The 19,911-nt window shown below is 36.1% G+C and overlaps 1 protein-coding gene across 1 annotated transcript in view; it reads left to right on the top strand.

The window, feature by feature from the left end:
- Window positions 1-19,911, top strand: part of ADGRV1 (adhesion G protein-coupled receptor V1) — a 336,348-nt gene that overhangs the window by 72,843 nt on the left and 243,594 nt on the right. Inside the window, exons 34-44 of the mRNA XM_067568750.1 lie at window positions 1,311-1,520; window positions 6,889-7,019; window positions 7,307-7,406; window positions 8,428-8,607; window positions 10,516-10,679; window positions 11,279-11,372; window positions 12,623-12,655; window positions 14,272-14,350; window positions 16,012-16,150; window positions 16,654-16,795; window positions 17,913-18,175. Of these exons, the coding sequence (XP_067424851.1) occupies window positions 1,311-1,520; window positions 6,889-7,019; window positions 7,307-7,406; window positions 8,428-8,607; window positions 10,516-10,679; window positions 11,279-11,372; window positions 12,623-12,655; window positions 14,272-14,350; window positions 16,012-16,150; window positions 16,654-16,795; window positions 17,913-18,175 (1,535 nt within the window). The remainder of the gene's footprint in view (window positions 1-1,310; window positions 1,521-6,888; window positions 7,020-7,306; window positions 7,407-8,427; window positions 8,608-10,515; window positions 10,680-11,278; window positions 11,373-12,622; window positions 12,656-14,271; window positions 14,351-16,011; window positions 16,151-16,653; window positions 16,796-17,912; window positions 18,176-19,911) is intronic.

Raw genomic sequence — 19,911 nt, 5'->3', positions numbered from 1 at the left:
GTCCAGTGCAATAGGTGTACATTCGCAAGCATATTGTACTATTTAGCAGCTCAAGATCCAGTCTACTGTAATAAAATATCTCTAAATGTAATAGTAAAATTTGTAAATATGACTGGGTCCTTTAGGAAATGCTGCATTGCACACTGTAAAGGCCTGGTTCTCATCTCATTTACACTGAATAACTCCACTGAAGTCAATAGTTGTACCAGTGTACAGTGAGATCAATATGAGGCACAAAGTGGTTTTATCATCCTACAGTATAATATCTTGAAAAAGCCAAACCTTTAAGATGGCTGCCCCTACTACCCCAATTACCTGTGTTCTTGAAATGAAAGCATCTTTATTTTGTTTAAAACTGTTTTATTAATTTCACAACAAACTAAGCATATCTAAGAATTTACAAGTGGGACAAATGAGTCACTGGCAGACATTGCGTAAATACAATGCAGCATGGCACAGACATATCATTTTGAGAGTGATTGAGAGAGGTCATTTACAAGCAGCTGTTGGGGGTGTAATGTACACATTTTTACTGTGCCTTTTATGCTGATGAGTCATCAAACTCCAAGTAATGACCAGCACCAGTAATTCTGACACACACACATAATTTTGTTGGTACTTTATAAAAAGCTTAATACAAAACAGATTAAAAAGGAATTTAAAAGACAGCATAATAAGAAATATGTTTGTTTTGTAACCATGTATGTTCATAACCCTAAAACATATTTAATTATTTCATTTACATTGAACAATAGGATTGTATTGGAGATTTCAGTGGTCCTTTGGGAACCAGTTGACTGGTACTTTTTGCTAGTCATATTGGTCTGATTGGGCAGCATGGAAGGTAGTCCAAGTCCATGTGAAAGGGTTGTGGGATGAGTGGATTGTTGAATGCAAACCCTGACTTGTTTATTCTATTCAAATTCAGTTCATACAGGTGTTTGTACACCAATATATATACCATGGAGGATTGTTATGCAAACTCTCAAACTTGGTGAGACTGTTCAAATCCAGTTCATTAGCGAGAACAAGATACACTGTTGTTTTCTTTTACAAGAACAGCTCTCCCCTTTTCCAAATAAAGTTAGAAAGCTGCAGCAATTATTGAGTGAGTAACGTGTTCTGAGCACTCAAAAGTTAATTATTACCTGTTTGAAGGCTATTTGTTATAATATACATGGTACATTCAATAGTTGTTCCGATGATCTAAAGTGTTTCCTACTAAAGAGGATGATTAAGCCCCTTTTGAAAGTGTATTCATTTGTTATGGCTTTGATACTATATATATATATTTTTATTTTTCCTTACAGGTGAAACTAAAAAAATTGTGACAATGACCATTTTAGATGATCCAGAGCCAGAGGATAATGAAAATATTATAATCAGCCTGACCCACACTGAAGGAGGGAGTCGTATTCTCCCCAGCTCTGACACTATCACTGTGGTTATTCTGGCTAATGACAATGTGGCAGGAGTTATTAGCTTTCAGATGGCTTCAAGATCAGTTATTGGTCATGAAGGTGGGTTCCTCTTTATATTGACCCCACTTGTTCCATTTGCCATCAACTTACTTATTCATACTTTCTCTTGATCAGGACTTAACATTCTGTGTCCATTTAATTGTGGTGGTAAAAGTACTCATTGGTTTACTGACTATCTGCAAGCAGAGGAATATCTAGCTACCCTGCATGTGTTCCATGGTAATTTAGATGTCTTTCAAAGAGAAGACTCAGAAAACCCATTGAGTGGATAGAGAGAGATTGAGTTCAAAACATGTTATATAACTTCAGCAGTGCTTCCCATTTGTTTTCTGAAGATCACACCTTGCCACTCTAGTTTTAGCATCTTGTAGCCCCTTTTTAATGTTTCCCATTATATTCCTTTAGTGCCAAATTCTGCATCTGGATGCAACTCCTTTTGACTTCATATTATATTTGTGCCTCTGCATATCTAGCAGTGTTCTTATGTGTAACTTCATATAAAATAGAATAGAATCTGTTAATGATTCTCACCTGCTTTAAATATTTTGAAAGACACTAATGAAAAGATATTGGGACTTTGTTAGGGGTTAACACGTCTTTCCTCTTTTTCCGACTCCCTCATGGCCCTGCTGGTGGATGATTTACCCCTTGTGTTTTGATTGTAGCCACCGATTTGCGGTGTATCAGTCCTGTCTTGTCTCTCTGTCAGGCTTAAAATAGTGTCATGTGGACATTCAAGAAGAACTATGAGATTGAACTGGACAAAGTGTTTTTCTAGTAGTGCCTTAAAGGGACACATTGCATTTTTGGTCTAAAGGTTTGCTGTATTTTCAGATGACAATGATTGCCTTGGTTTGTCTTTTGCTTGAATCTTGAAGAGCTACAGCATCATATTTCTCTAAAATTTGATGAAAAGTCTGTCAGGACAAACTAAACAAAACAGACATTCATTTGTCAGAGAATGTGTATGTTGTACTTTTTTTGTTGAAAAAATAGTTTTCTGTTAATCTTCCTAAACCAAATATGTTAATTGTTATACATGAAAGGACATCATAACTCTGAACATTTTATGTAGGTGGTTTATGTTGATTCTGTGCTGGTGTGTGCCTCAGTTTTCATCTTTTTTCCTCTGCATTAATGGTTCTGATCAGCATGTTGAACCAGCTGTAATCTGACAAGCTAATAAGAGCCATCAATGAGCACAAGGAATTAACAGAAACTCTCTTGGTACCGGAGATTATGATGACCTTCCTGAATCTTTTCCACTGGTTAATTTACAACACAGTAGCAAAACTGGTACTTTGGAACTGAAATACATTGTCATTACATTTGGAAACTCCCCTGAATGCTGAATTCTCTAGCTTCATTAATAACCTAGAGGATGGAGTAGATTGCACCCTCAGCAAGTTTGCAGATGACACTAAACTAGGGGGAGTGGTAGATGAGACTAAGCTACGGGGAGGGATAGGATTCAGAAGGACCTAAATAAACTGGAGGATTGGGCCAAAAGAAATCTGATGAGGTTCAACAAGGACAAGTGCAGAGTCCTGCACTTAGGACGGAAGAATCCCATGCACAGCTACAGACTGGGGATTGATGAGCTAGGCAGCAGTTCTGCAGAAAAGGAGCTGGGGGTTACAGTGGATAAGAAGCTGGATATGAATCAGCAGTGTGCCCTGGTTGCCAAGAAGGCTAATAGCATATTGTAGGCTAATGACATTAGTAAGAGCATTGCCAGCAGATCGAGGGAAGTGAGGATTCCCCTCTATTCGGCATTGGTGAGGCTGCTTTTGGAGTATTGTGTCCAGTTTTGGGCCCCCCACTACAAAAAGGATGTGGGCAAGTTGGAGAGAGTCCTGCGGAGGGCAACAATAATGATTAGGGGGCTGGAGTACAAGACTTATGAGGAGAGGCTGAGGGAATTAGGCTTGTTTAGTCTGCAGAAGAGAAGAATGAGGGGAGATTTGATAGCAGCCTTTAACTACCTGAAAGAGGTTCCAGGGAGGATGGAGCTAGGCTGTTCTCAGTGGCGGCAGATGACAGAACAAGGAGCAAAGGTCTCAAATTGCAGTGGGGGAGGTCTAGGTTGGACATTAAGAAAAAGTTTTTCACTAGGAGGGTGGTGAAACACTGGAATGGGTTACCTAGAGAGGTGGTGGAATCTCCATTTTTAGAGGTTTTTAAGCTGCGGCTTGACAAAACCCTCACTGGGATTATTTAGCTGAGGTTAGTCCTGCTTTGAGCAGGGGGTTGGACTATATGACCTCCTGAGATCCCTTCCAACTCTATGATACTAAAGAACAAGAATGCATTGACTTACAGCAAGAAAAAATGATGACACAGAATCTCTTGGTTAAAAAGAGTGAACTATAGGTCTTCATAGAAGCATGTGTAGGCTTGATTTTTGCCTTTTAATACCTGTTATTTCATGTATCAGTCATTTTTTTCAGCACCAGACAAAACAACTCCAAATGCCATGTCCTTTAATATTTACTGTATTACTAAATAGTTTCACTATCCATTAGTTTAAAAAATGATATTTTCAAGATAAAGATATTCTACATCACACACATTTTTAGGTGGGTATTCACTGTCCCTAAACTACATATCAAATCACAATGAATACATCTTCAGACTTGGGTTACACACTTAAAAATTAAAAGCCAAGCAAGTGAAATTGGCCTAATGAAACATTTCCAGTTTCCAGAGATCCTTTTATATTTGTTCCAATCTACTGAAGGCAGAAATTGTATTCATAGTGCTCACCTTTATCTACATTCTTTCTGGATATGGCAACCAAAGACTGTAGTAATGCTGGTCAGTAATGCATTACCCAGAATCAGTAATCATGTTCACTTAGATTTGAATTTTTTGTTTTTGATGTAGCCTGCTCATGATGATCACATACTGTAACTGATTCCTCCATCATAATTCACTTTGTTGTAGTGAACAAAGATAAATCATTGTATTGTATGATTTTTGTATTGAAATATGCTGTGTCTTATTTGTGCATTTTGCAGTTGTGGTACTAAAGTAACTAGTGTGATATACTAAATATTGATTTGTTTTGAAACAGATGTGCAAAATTCTCAACTAGGATAGAATGGGTTTCAGTGAAGTGTTAAATAATATGATATTCTTCATTTGAAACTATAGACCTGTTGTGTATACTCAGGTTTCCTGCTCTACAGAAACATAATCATCATGATTTCACGTTCAATAGATCTGAACTTCCTTTTCTGACAGAAACAGCAATGGACCACCGTAAGGCATGGACATCAGTACAATTCCAGGAGTTAACTTTGAACATTTGAAATGCTGATGGCTAAATACACATGCTATTCTACTTTACTGGAAACGGGCTTTATTTTATGTTTGTATCGTTGATGTACTATCTTTAAAATGATTTCTCTTGCTTCTTTAAACATTATTTCTATTGTGGTCTCCTAAAGTTAATAATTAATTTCCATCTCATTACAGTTATGGACAAACATGACATAACGAGATTCTTCAGCAGAACAGAAAATATCTAGAATATATTTATAATGTCCTTCCTGTCAATTTTAGCAGCATAATATTTCTTACAACTATTCTGTCATGAGGCTGCTCTAAATTATACTGGGGGCTAGGATTAGCCCCACCTGACCCTATTATCATGGAAGAGCCAGTGTGGTATAAAGTTACCTGAGTCACATACTTTCCTTCCCTTTCTTAGCTGCACCAGGCTGAATTCAGGTGCAGCTTTTGATCTGGCTCAATGGGTCTGATTCAGATCTCACACAGTATAATCCAGGAATAGTTCCATTAAAAATCAGTGGAGTCACACTGGTGTGATATCAGAGACAGATCCAACAAGTCAAATCATGTGCCCATTTTAGCAACACTGAGGGACACTACTCCTAGCAAGCCACGTAGACTGGTTTTGCACTGGACTATTATCCAGAAAAAAGTAATTATATTGTAAAAACGGAGAGGAGGGGAATCTCCCCTTCTCTGTGAGTGGTAGTTGCAGAGAGATGTAAAGGCACCGGGTGCTTTCTCAACCAGCTTTACCTTCTCCCCTCTTTTGCCCTCCAGTTGGGTTTGTTCACGGGCAACCTGAACCATGTAGCTCCATGGATTTGATTCAGCAACAATGAGAAGAATTCTAAATCATTTATCTGACTATCTCTAATATAAATTGGTCAGAAGGTTATTTTCTGGAACTAGGGTATATTGAATGGAGCTTGTGAAGGCTGTATTTATGTACCCCTAGAATATGGTTGGAGGAAAAAAATAACCTAGCTACATGTATTTTCTTGCATTTCAGTGAATAAGAATGATACAGCATATAACCTTCCGATAACTAAATAAATGTGTTGTATTACTGACATATCCAGATATCTTGATACTGTAGGTTTCTACACATTTTCCTGTCTTTCAGAAGCCAATGCAATACTGTATGTACTGGCAAAGTTAAACATTGTGCACCTGAAAAATTCTGTTGAAATACATATACAGTATGCTTATGTTTTATAAATAAACATCTGTCATATAATGTGTATGTATTACATATATATGTTCACACCCCAACTATACATGCTAATATATATTTTCACGTTGATACAAATGTAAAGCCTCAAGCCATCTCTTTACATTTATGAGCTTATTATTATCTATTTTTGTTTTTCAGATATTTTGCAATGATTGCTATACTATTAATTAGTTTTTTTTATTAAATTGTCCCTTAGACTGAAAGCTAGAAATGTTAAAAATATTATTATTGTGAAAACACTTTGGTCAATTGATATTGTATGTCTTGAGAAATCATAGGTAGCTATTAACTTTTTGTGAAAATTTTCTTTGGTATTTTTAAAAAACTGTAACTAATGCTATTATGTAAGTTAAAACTCACATAAATGGAATTTACAGGTAATTGCAAGCATTTTTGTGCATGCATTGTGTAAAATTAAATTACAGTGCAATATTAGCAACGTGTATTTCTTGCCCGTGAACTGCTATAGGAATTTACTTGTGTCATAGCTAGTACATACAGCATTTTCTATCTTGTGTAGTCTATGGATTGTCATTGGTGTTTGTGCATGTTCTGGCAGGTATTCATTTTTGTCTTTAGTTGGTTTATAAGTCCCAGCATGTATTTGATAGCGCTTTTCATTACATTTTCCAAAATTGAATTAAAAACAGATCTGAAAGGCTTGGAATTTGGATTTTCCCTTCTTCTTTTATGCTAAAAGCAAACGTGTATTACATACTGTACAGTGAGCTTACTGTCAGTGGATACTTGAATTTCTTGGTTTTGGAAAAGATACTTTGATTATGGAATGCATGCTTCTGATTCTTATATTACTGATGCACAGCAAAGGCAATTTCCCTATAGCAAACGCTGTATTATGTTTTTTATTCCTAGGAGAACAGTTGCAGTTCCACATCCTAAGAACTGCCCCTGGACTGGGAAATGTTACTGTTAATTGGAAAATTGTTGGACATCACCTATATCAAACCTTTGAAAACTGTTCGGGAGTACTCTTCTTTCCTGAGGTAACTCCAACAAAGTAACTGTTCAGCAACAAAAGCTAGAGCAAATATTGAAATTAAAGAGCTGAAGTGGAAAGGGGTGAACACCTTTCCAAATAGTCAGTATTGTTTCCTGACCTAATTTATTGTTTTTGGTCTCTCTATCTTTGAGATCCAAATTGGAGGTAGCTTTTAATTTCTGTTGTTTTTAAATGTAAGACTTCTTGAAAGGAATCATCCAAATTGTGACAGATCATGCCTTGTGTTTTGTACTGCGGTAACTAATCTATTTTGCCACTTAAAATAAACAGGAGTCATTGAATCTAACATTCTTTGTTAATCTGCTGGATGACCATATTCCTGAAGAAAAGGAAGAGTACCAAATAGTCCTATATGACATCCAAACTCAAGGTAATCAAAGGTGTAACGTGATGAAACTCAAAGACAATCTCAGGGGAAAAGGCTGTCATTTGCATTTCTGTTTTAATTTTTTTGTGCATATTTAAACACTGTAATTTATATTTTAAGTTGTGAAACTTTGTTTCCATGTACTGAAGTTTGGATGTCCTTTATGTGCATATTGGTTCTCAGCCTATTTATCATTCTGGGCTGCATATGCAGCTCTGTACGTTATGTGGGCCGCATCCACACAATATATATACTACCTGTATGGCCCTGAGACTGTCACATGGGCCACAGCTGTATGCTGATTGGGCTGCAAGTGGCCTGCAGGTTGAGAACCAATGCTCTAGAGTGTTCTGACTGGTATGTTTTGATTGCTTTTGATTGATTTTACAGTGGGCCCAACAAATTCTGTGGGAGCTGCAGAATAGGGGCAGAATTGGATCCCTTTGGATATATTTGCTATGAAATAAGACACTATTTGCATCTGTCCATGCAGTTCTTCCACAAGCAGACTTTCCCATTGACTGTTGATTTTTGCATACAAGGAGGGCAGTAGATTCTATTCCTGCCATTCAGATTATGCTATAGGAAGAGTGTTTAGATCTGCATTTTCTCTGCGCGTACGTCAGTATTAAATAAACATCCATTACTAAAGAAGGGCTAGGTTTGCAAAGGTGTTATTGTTACAAGGTGCCCCTGCCAGGCTGGCAAAACCAAACTTTACCCTGTAATTGCCCATCATCTGAATGTACATAGGATGATATTCTGTTTTTCTCATTTGGCATTATCCTTCCATTAGATAAAGCTTTATTGTGTTGTATTGTGCTATATTTGCTGTAGAACATGTATGGATCCACATGGGACATAGAAACACACCAAATGCTATCACGTTCTCCCTGATTTATTGTATTGGGAATATGATTGACTGCGTGGCATGTAGGAGGAAACTGCCATTGCCAATATTAAAAAAAACCCCAACACTTCAGCTACTTAACATTCTGTGTAATTACTCAGAATTGTTTTACAGGAGTTTCTTCAATGGGTGCCGCTGTCTTGGATAGCCAAGGATATGAAGCTGTTTTGACAATAGAGGCCAGTGATGAACCACATGGAGTTTTGAACTTTGCTTCTTCATCCAGGATGGTTTTAATCCAAGAAGCTAACAAAACGATTCAACTTTTTATCAACAGAGAATTCGGGTCTTTAGGTTTGTGTAATTTCTCTAGCTATAAAGGTTTTGTGGTTCTTCTGCAACACATTGTTTGGCAAGAAAACGTCAATGGGAGTCAGATGAATCAGATGTTCATCTCTGTATGCTCTCTTACTTGAAAAATGTAGTTCTAGCCAAAAGTTTAGAGAGGACAGTAACCAAATCCCTTCACCTCTAACAGCCTGCAGGGGAGAACTTCTCACTGCATAACTGGGCTTCCTTGTGGTCCATCAGTCTCTGCAAAAATCACACATTATTGGCGCCCTGGTGGACATCATTGGGAGAATGGGCCTTTAAACCTAGGTCTTCATGAAATTCTGCCGGTTTTAATTTCATTCCCTTCTCCTGACCCTTTTTGAAAAATCTTATTCCCCAGTATGGTGGTGGTTTGGCCCTTCAAGAGAAATTTCCTAATGTTCTGTTTGGGGGTTTAAATGAGACACTTGTGTCCCCTTGGCTGTATTTATTGTTGTTGTTAATAATAATAAACAACTATATTGTGGTAACACCTTTATGCCAAACAGGTCACTATACACTATCACTATATAAATACACAATTTGGCTTCGCAGAATTCAATTTTTTAAATAATTTCAATGGATAATATCAATATTTATTTTCATGTGTTTTTTTATTTTTTATCAATTTAAAATTTCACAATTGCAGGACATTTTACAGGGGTCGGGCAATGGGGAGGTCAGGCAATTATTTAATGACATGAGATGTTGAGATTAAAAAAATTAGTTTTATAACTGCTGAAACACAAATAGTTAATACCACATGTCAAAATACACAACATAAATATTCTTAAATAAGTCTCTGATAAGTTTCTAGGCAGCATTTTTCTTACTTTGCCTATCTGTAAATTTTGATTAGTATGGGTGGAAATATTTTTCATCAGTTCGTGTGTGTATGGTGAAATCAATGTTTACTGGAATTTACTGATGAAAATCTAATCCTTTCAATCTTATATTTAATAAATTACAGTTATTGCCCCAGAGAACTAATTTTCTAAAGAAGACATAACAGTTGGATGGGTTGAACAAGGGGGCTGGGTTTGGAATGGTGGAGTGAGAGGCAGGGTAAAAAAAAATGAGTGGGATATTTAGCTCTTCAGAAGTAGTAATTACAGTTCACCACCTTCCTAACCATTACACTAGGACACAGTGTAGAGAGCAAGTGATGTGAAAAATAAGTATTATCTATATACCAGGACAAAATTTCTCTCTTTCTGAGCAGTTGCCAACTCCTCCTAGCACCAGAAGTGAAGGAATGAGCCAGAATCAGATTTTCTTTTACGTTCATATAGATTTCCATCATTTTTTGTTTTCTCTTCAAACATGTAAAACATTGTTAGGGATTATGACTAGTTTTCAAATGATTGTTCCTTGATGAGTGTAGCAATGTTCCATTTCTCTTTTAGCAGTGGTCCATTTAGGTGAATTTTTGATTGCTCAGATATTTTTCACAGTGGTGTGTTATAAATTAGGTTGTAGTCAGGTGGTATATGGTCATAACACAGCCACTCAGTCCATTGTCTTCAAATCTGTGGAAATTGGTAGCTTCTGGCTCGAATGGACTAGTAGTCAGTCACTTAGTATTAATTATAAGTAATGATACTGCATCTATCTGCAGAAGCCAAGTGTCAGAAAGGCAATTTGTAACACTGTATTTCAGGATGAACGAAACTCTGTTTGTTGCCTTGTATTGGCTGAGAGGAAGGGAGGGGGAACAACCAGGGAAAGAAATAAGAAATGAATAAAAATAGACAGCAAAAAAGTGATTAAAGTGATCTGTAAAATGAGGATAATACTCCCTTCTACACTTTGTCTGTTTTGTCTATTTGGATTGTAGTTAAATCAAAATTAAATTATAAGAACTTTTTTGTTTTGTTCCAAATTTACTAGGTGTTATCAATGTTACATATGCAACAGTGCCAGGATTGCTCAGTTTAAGGAATCAGACAGAAGGGACCTTGGCTGTACCAGGAGCTGATTATATACCTGTGTCTGGATGGCTGCTTTTAGGGGAAGGAGAGACATCAGCTGTTATAAATGTTACTATTCTAGAGGTAAATCTTAATCTTTTTAATCAGTACACAATTGATTTTGATTTCAATGTGTGCACAATCTGGGGCCTAATTCCCACAACCTGTCTACCATTTCATGCTGAATACTGTGTTTCATTGTGGCTGAGAAGAAATAATAGAAGGATCTTTTTGTCCTAATGTTAAACATGGAAACCGGAAGGTATTGTTAATCACAGGGAGCTACAACTAGACATACATGTGACAAACGGTGTCATTAAGCTTTCCTCACTGCCTAGAATTCAGAAGAGTGTACTTCATTGCCTACGTACTTATATGGAAAGATTGCTACACACTTTTTCTTTTACAGTGGGTTACTTTTAGTGCTTTTTAAGTTCACAGTGTTCAGGAATAATATTTTTTGTGACTGCAGTACCTTATTAATGAAATATAACACTTTATTTCAAATGTATTACATTGGGATCAATTTCAGACCCAATAATTGTATTTTAAGAGAGTAGGAATAAATGAATAAAGTCAAACACTATTTAAAATTGTTGGGGCATTTGTTAAGTGTTGCTTTTTAGTTGACTCAACTCTTAAAGGATAATAAAAGGAGCATTTATTGTGTTTTTGTTTTGCAGGATGATATACCAGAAGTGCAAGAATTCTTCCTGGTGAATTTAACGTCAGTTGAACTCATCATGAATCCTTTGATGTCATTCCCTCCCAGACTTGGTATAACATCTGTATCTATACCATATTTACTTCACAATTTATATGAATTGTATATATGTAATAATGCACTGGATTTATCATTATTACGGTAGTATAATGACTTAAGGCGTGGTCAGCGCAAGAATAATTGAAAAGGAATCTTATGTAAACATTGTAAGGCTTACGTTTCTTAGGATTCAGACAAGTGATAGGGTGATTTTATGGGATGTATATTATTTGTTAATCTCAATTTTTAAAAAACCTTTGTCACTTAGTAAAATGTGTCACATGAGGAAAAGTTAACTTGCAAGTTGAAATTAGGTTCTTGTCTTCTACTATGAAAATAGTTTGTGGATGGTGAGAAAACTTACTGCTGTGCATTTCACCAATGAACAATGATTACTTGACTAATTAAAACATCTTTGGGTGTCTAATGCAGCACAGTGCCTGTGATGTGCTGCACAGGTCAACAGATGGGAGCATTCAAACAGAAGCCAGTGAAAGGGGATTGTTTCTCAAAAAGTAGCAGTGCCTATTAACAGAAACTCACCAGTGAACATGTTAGGGCTTTGATGTGCGTTTTAGGCAAAGCTGTGGGAGTAAGCATTCTGCATCAGACAGTCTTTGTGCCTCCAGGAGTTGCAGAGGGGTCATGGCCATTCATATACAAGATGCAGTGTGCTCTGCTGGCCTTTGCAGATAGGAGGGGGCGGTAAGGCCAGGGGATCTTTGAGAGAATAATATCTATATTAGCATTAGCCTTGCACAGTCCTTGCATTTCCTGAGCACAAGGATTATCACTGTGTCTGGTCCCTATGCCAGGAGCATTAAAGGGTAGGCTCCTTCTGCCTCCTCCAGAGTTGTGTATTTTCACATGGCTGGGGCACAATAGTGTCATAATGTTTTGCAAGCAATATTTTCAGTGATTTGTGACTGTTTTTACCCTGATTACTGTTTCCATAGTGTGTAGTTGAAACAAAAACAATGTGCTAAAATAATACTTTGTGTAACTGATGACAGCCTTCATAAAGTCTCTTTTTAATTACTGTTTTACTACATTTGGTTCTGGGTATCAAATTCAATGGATTTCTGAATCTTTTAATGATCTTCATTTATCATCTTGCTTTGTTAGAGTCCTGATCCAATGACAAAATTCCCATTGATTTCAAAGAGAACTGGATTAAACCCTTAATGTTAAAGAAGTGCGTTTTATTGTGTGCTTCTAATAGTTTCTCTTTGACCTCTTTTCCCTTTTCTTTGCATGCCTGTAGAAATGACTGAGTTGATTCATTACAGACTGAAAGGTAAACACAATATTCAGTGCTGATTTATGCAGGTTGAGCTGTGATTAGTTCACTGATTCTAAACCATAAATATTTACTGCACATTCAAAGAGTAACACATGGGTGAGACAAATTATCTTCCAGAACTAAATTCTGTGACAAGCTATTTATTTACTCTTAATCTTCATTATTAGAGGTATTTGAGCTCCTCCTTGACTTACAATAATTTAGCCCTGATATAGTGGCAAACTTAGGACAAATATTGGACAGTTTTGCAGATGCACACATTATAAAGGGATACATTTTAACCCATGATTTTCTGTAATAATCTTGCATTCTAGATTCTAAATATTATAGTAGAATCTTACTAATTTATATTTCCTTAATACACATGCATTATAATTTGCACAAAATTATCAGATATTCCTCATTTCCCAGCAAAGATTTAATAGAAAAGTCAATATTATAAAATCTCATATTCCTCAGACTTGATTATGATGTAAATAAATTCAGGTACTATACAAATTATGAAGTATGTGGATTAAGGAAATGTAGATTAGCAAGATTCTATTATAATATTTAGAGACTAGAATGCAGGGTTATTAAGGAAAATCATGAGTTAAAATTTATCCCTTTATAATGTGTGCATCTGCAAGACTGTCCAATTTGTCCTAGGTTTGCCACTTTTTTTCAGTAGTATAACATTTAAGAAATTACGTAAACAAAATATTTTAAAAATTAAGGTTCCAAAATCAAGTATTTAACCTTAATTCAGGAATTTCCTAATTTATCTGTGCATAGCTGTGCTAAATAAAGTGCTAAATTCGCTGAAAAATCAGGCCATAGGTATCTCATAATTAGGCATCCAAAATTAATGGACACATTTGATCTTAATATCTCTATGCCTCAGTTCCCTATATGTAAAATGCTATAATAAACTTCCTCATGTCACAGGGGCATCATAAAGATAAATGTATTAATGTCTGTCGAGCACTAAGTGTAAGAGTGATAAGCACCATACAAATGCCCATAAGGAAATTAGTAATTCTGTACTCAAAACAGTTTTGAATAGTATGCAGTAAATAAGGAATAGGGTCACACTTTGAATGATGAAGGTAAAAGAAAATAGTCAATAACTACTATTTCAGGGATTACCATTCATACTGTGCACTGAATGAGGGAGGGTTCCTATGGAAAAACTAGCATAATGCATGTGATCATAATGCATGTGCACCAAGAGGCCAAATTATGTTGTACAAGCAACATTAATGCTATTATTTTGTAACTTTTTAGTGTTTGGCTTTGCAACCTTAATATTCTTGTAATGTTTTTTTTTTTTTGTTGGTTTGTAATACTGTATATACCTGTGGTAAGACAGAGGTCTAGCTGTATGTCATTCTTTGTGCAGAAGATACTTCTTCATTTCATTCAGTGGGGACAGGTTTTCTCTGCGCATTCCTAGTTAACCTCTACACTCTCTTTCCCACTTTGGAGACACAAAGTGCTGCGTATTCTGTGCATAAAGTTTGCAGGAGCTTGTGTAATAGATTTTTAACCATGCCCTAAAAACAGAGTACAAATATGTTTTCTTCTTTCTTTTGATATTTTATTTTAGTCCTTTTGTATTTTGTCTTTAGATGAAGAAGGCATGGCTGCTCAGATTATTATTGATGCCAATGATGGAGTGAGAGGAGTAATTGAATGGCAGAAATCCAGGTGAGTCTCATCTTCCATGAAGAACCTAGTCTGTGATGAGTTGCTGAGTGCCTGTTATTCTCCATTGGAAATCAGTGGCATAATTCCTACTGACATCAGTGGAAGGAAGATCAAAACTTTGGTGTGGCAAAGCAGCATTAAAGTCATCTGAACTGGCAAGTGGAGGACTTCTCTTTCATTGGAGAATCATCAGATAGTTCCTTTGCTACTCCTGATTTTGGTCTTAGCTGCTGTGCTTTACACTGTGGATCAGTTGGGTGACCAGATGGCCCCAAGAATGGAGACAGGGGCATAAATGTAGTTCAAACCACTTTCCCTGTCCCCATCACACTTAATTTCACTGAACACACCTCAGATTTAGCCTTGGTGGGGGATGTGTGGGTATGTTTGTATGTATATAATATATAGTCTTCTGCTGTAAAGATGAAATTCAGCCCATTGTGGAGATCTGTGTGTGCCTTTGTGTCTGTCTGTTTATATATTTTGGTGCAGTTCTCACCCCACTTCTGTAACAGCTTTAGTTTGAGGAATATAATATTCCTCTCCAAGTCGTATTCAGGCTGTTGGCTTGCAGCACAGCTCTTCTGTAGTCACTGTTCCACTGATAACATCTACTGGACCCCCACACTCCTATGCAGGTGTTCCTTTCACTGTATACCCATAAGCAAGGACTGAGTCATGATCAGTGGAACTGGAGTCAAAGGTCCCATTTCTCTATAGGGAATATTATTAACGAGAACCAGTGGAACAGAAAACACGGAGTTAGGCTAGAAGCAAGTCAGCCTCATGGACAGAGAAGTCCACAGGGTTTAATAAAGTTTCACTTGTTCTACTTCAATTGCATTCAGTTTCATGCTTTGTGAATAAAACAAGGACTCATAGCCATTTCGCCTCATACCACCAATAATCTTTTTACTGATGACTCATTCAGATCCAGCATTGAGACTTCCTCCATGGCAGGACAGAACTTTTTGTGTAGACACTCTCCCTGCCCCTTGTACGGGGCATTGTGTGGAAGACCCGCTACAATGGGCTGAATTTCACCTTTGAAGTAAAAGACAATATAAAAAGCTATATTAGACATACTATTTAAAGAGTAAAGAGGTCTTTCGCATATGAAATATACTGAGTCATTTCAAAATCTGATTGTAACAATGATCTAACTTTATATTGTATATGCAAACTACTGTATTTAAAAAATATTCTTAAAGTTGCAAAGTCAAGGACTCAAAACTTAGAAAATGCCTGTGCCACCTTAGTTGAGCCCCCCGTTTGTAATCATTCTGATATTCTTTAGAAATATGATCACACACCATTTGTTTTTAATATATTGATGACAGTGGATATGTATGTGTACATAATTCAGAGACAGGCAAACATTGCTTAGTAGAGGATTGCATTAGCAATTTACCAAGAACCCGAGGTATGTGGCTAGCTTAGCCACTACCCTTTTTAATATAAAGGAGTTGCTCCCCAGAGATTACAAATCTCAACTCTGCTGTAATGCATACTGAAAACTACAGACTTATAATGGGTTGGTAGTGATCACTGTTTTGAATGACTAAGAATTGTGGACTCCCTATTAAATTTGTTACTCTATTCTGATCACTGCTATGCATAGTACCACTATAAGAGGGGATTCTTTTTGCTTTTTATTTTAGTTTTGAAATAGATGAAATCCATGGGAGTCTGACATTAGTAGCATACCGGAATAGAGGATCCTATGGCAATGTCTCTTTGTTTTTCTATGCCCAGAATCTGGAAGCTCAATTGGGGCTGGATTTTAATGTGACCTCCAGGGTAAGCAGCAAACACAAAGTTCAGTAATATTCACTTCTCAAGTAATGCAGTTATTATTCTCAATTGGCCTAATTATGCAAGGTGCTGTATTAGATATTCATCTTAAATTGCATATTTTCTAGACCAAATATAATGAGAAATTACAGGAAAACAGGATTATATCTTTTTAATAAATCATCTGAATAATCCAAGTTCTAAAACTTTATACTTAGATTTTGTATGTAACTTTTGTTTGGAAAATTCTGTCCATGTTTGGAAGCCATTTTTCTTAAAATATCCTTTACAGCAGGCCCCTTTAAAAAGTTGTTTCAGTGAAAAGTACTTATTGGCCCTGGTTCTGCTGAATGTCCTCAATTCCCGTTTTAGCCAAATTACAAGAGACACTCAGAATTTGGTACTTTGTTTGCATTTCCCCCTTCCCCCTTTTTAAGAACTCTGTAGGACAGATTTGCAATACTTTACATACTTGTTAAGATATAATCTCTTGTATGTTTCATTACCAGACTCTTTCTTTTGCTGATGGAGAAAGGTATAAATACATTGATGTCATGATTTTTGATGATAATATTCCTGAAGGTGATGAGAAATTCCAATTAATTTTAACACATCCCTCCTTGGGGCTGGAGCTAGGAGAGAACACAACAGGTAAACTAGACTTAGCTCAATATCCCAGGTCTTTGTTTTTGTTCGTTTTGCAACTATATTACTTTCTTTATGCCTGAGGAATCACTGTGTTCTTGAAACCATCATTTATCTATTGTGGATGACTATATATTTTTTATAAAGATTCCGAAACTTGTAATGAAATTTATCTAACTGCTGAGATTCTATTTAAAGCAAATGAACCATAAAGCAAAATGTATATAGAAGTTGAGTTTTGTGAGGAACCATATTGTTTATACAGCATGGTGGGTTGTATTTTGCAATATCTAGAGCTACATTTAAACCTGCTTCATGAGTAACCAATATGCCTCTTCTGAGTGCTGTAAGATGTGATATATAGGATAATAGAAAAATAATATATTTTTTAATCTAATAGGTAGAGTCTTGATTCTTCCCCCTTGGCAATCAAAATCTTATTCTGGGTGTAGTCCCATAAGTAAAACTAATTATGACTAAAGGTAGCAGAATCTTGCTTTTCATTACTAGAAATTTTTCCTATGGAAGCTCAATAAATTAAAGTTTGCAGAATGTGCATAAGTCCTTTTGTCTAGATCAATTATAGTCACAGGAACTGTCTGATTATTAATACAAAATTCAATATCTCTAATTCTCTTTAGGATATGTGGTATGAATGGAAGCGGTACTTTGCTATATATTCTCTGCAAGTTTTGATGGTACACAAAATATCATGCTCTCATGTAAAGCCCTGATATGCAGCAATGTATTCAAGCATGGGCATGAGTTAAGCAAGTGCGCAGTCCTCATTGTCCTCAGTGGGACTGCTTATGCGCTTAAAGGTGGGCAGGGGTCTACCTATATGTTTATCGTTAGGCATGCGATTAATTATTTACTGAATTGAAACCTCAATGAGACTATGGCCTTTTTTATAGGAAAAGGGGTCAGATTCTCCTCCTGCATATATATGCACTGATAAAATTAAATATCTACATATTATATTAAATAAGATAACTGATATATGGAGAGCATGATACTTTTTTGAATAAGTGTATAAAAAGGCCATATAAACACTTATTAATATTACCCTAGTTGTATTGTGGTAATTAAAAATAATACATTTCCATTATTTCTCTCTCAAAAGCCACAGTCACCATCCTTGCCAGTGATGATGGTCATGGAGTTTTGTCATTCAATAATAGCGATCACTTTTTCCTAAGGGAGCAATCAGCACTCCACTTCATGGAAAGTGTTGCTGTACTGAACATTATTAGAGAACCTCCCCAGGGCATATTTGGCACTGTGACTATTCAGTATCTTGTGAGAGAGAGAAATTCTTCAGCTCCAGCAATGGATCTGACCCCTTCGCAAGGATATGTCATGCTGGAAGAGGGAGTCAGATTCAAGGTAATATTGCAGGTGGTTATTACAAAATAAGAGTAGGATTTGTTTCAACTACCTGGGAAGCATACAGAGATGTTCATGTTAGACCTGATTTCCTGTTGTATTTTGTTTTATCTCTTGTTATTGAAGGAAGGCTATATCAAACATTGTGAATGAGTCTATGTCAATATGCTATGTGGAAATGTAGAGAAAATGAAGTATTCTAGTGCTCATTTCTATTTAGTCATTCAGTCTCATTATTACTATAGGAATATTTATGCCTTTTTAAAGCAGTTCTAATAAATAGAAACGAATATAATGCATAGGATACATTCAGATAAAGTGAGGAACAATTTCCTTGTATAAAGTTGGCACATGGCAATGTATCTAAGAGGCAAATTTCAGATGATAGTAACAATTTACTTGAATAATAGAGCTAAAATATAATACAATATTTCATTCTGTATATTAAGAATACTTTAATTGCTCTCAACTGTACAGAATACATTACTGGAAGTGCAAGAAAATGTGGCGCTAATATGTGTCAAACAATGAAAATGTTATTTCTAGGTAGGAAGAGGACCTAGTCCCTGGGGAAAAGATGCCCTCATCCAAACAAAGTCTACCTAGAAAATGGATGATCTTGTTGTTGAACTAGTTTTCTATTTATTTTTATTCATTTAGGGTGAAATCCTGGTTCCATTGAAGTCAATGGGTGTTTTGCCTTTCTCCTCATTGAAGTCAGGCTTTCACCCTTATTGGCTAAATAAAACTCTTACAATAAAGCATATAGGTGTTGTACAATAAATACTAAAAACATATTGAGCTCAGAATGGTCCTTCATTAAAATTCACATGGCCCAAGACATCCAATTGACGAAAACAAAATCTCAAAAGAACAGAAAATAAAATGAAGTTCAACCAAAAACCTGACTGAAGGAAGAGAAAAAGTCCTGTGAAATCTGAAGCTTTCTGTGTGGATTCAGTGATGAGGTGCAAGTCTAGGTTTTAGAGCTAGTTTTTTTCTTTCCTGTGAAAAATAAAATGGTTTAATTTTCATCAACATTTTTCTTCTTAAGTTTTCAGGTTTTTGTCAAAAACCTGCAAATCTAAAATCTACAAGTTTTATTCTCTGGAAAAAAGTTGTTTTCATTTTTAAAAAGAGAGCCCGAAAAAAATAATAAAAAAATGAATATTGCTGAAATTTCTATTTTGATGAAAAAGCACTTTAAATAAAACATTTTGACCAGCTCTACTGGGCTTTTATGTAAGAAAACTCGATCACAACTCTTGGACCATTTTCAGGGACCAGTGAAGCTTAACTGAAGTAGGGTCTGTTAATAAGTGCAATGCAAGTCAAAATGCATACATTAAAACTGTTGTAATAGGACTTAGGAAGTGCGTAGTATCTTCAGTGGGTCCTAGACTATGGAGCCCTAGTCACGGACCAAGAACCCGTTGTGCTAGGTGCTGCAACAAACACAGAACAAAAAGGCAGTCTCTGCCCTAAAGAGCTCACACTTAAAAGAGCCAACTGTAGGTGACCTTACTCACTCAGCATATATAACTGTCTGGTCAGTGGGAAACAGGGATTTGGGCGGGGGATAGACAAAAAAGGAAAATAAATAAAAAGGTGAGTTTGTTTTAAATAAAGGAAAATAGAAATAGAAGAAAGGGAAGAGGTGTGTTCATTTGCTAAGCCTTCAAAGGGGCACTCCAGAAGAAAAAGGTTAGAATCCACTACTTGAGTTTAACTCCCAG

The sequence above is a fragment of the Emydura macquarii genome, unplaced genomic scaffold (assembly GCF_026122565.2).
Source record: "Emydura macquarii macquarii isolate MOO-44397 ecotype Brisbane River unplaced genomic scaffold, CSIRO-AGI_Emac_v2 contig_2897, whole genome shotgun sequence".
NCBI lineage: Eukaryota > Metazoa > Chordata > Testudines > Chelidae > Emydura > Emydura macquarii.
Note: the sequence above shows the minus strand (reverse complement) of the source record. Positions and strands in the feature narration are given on the sequence as shown.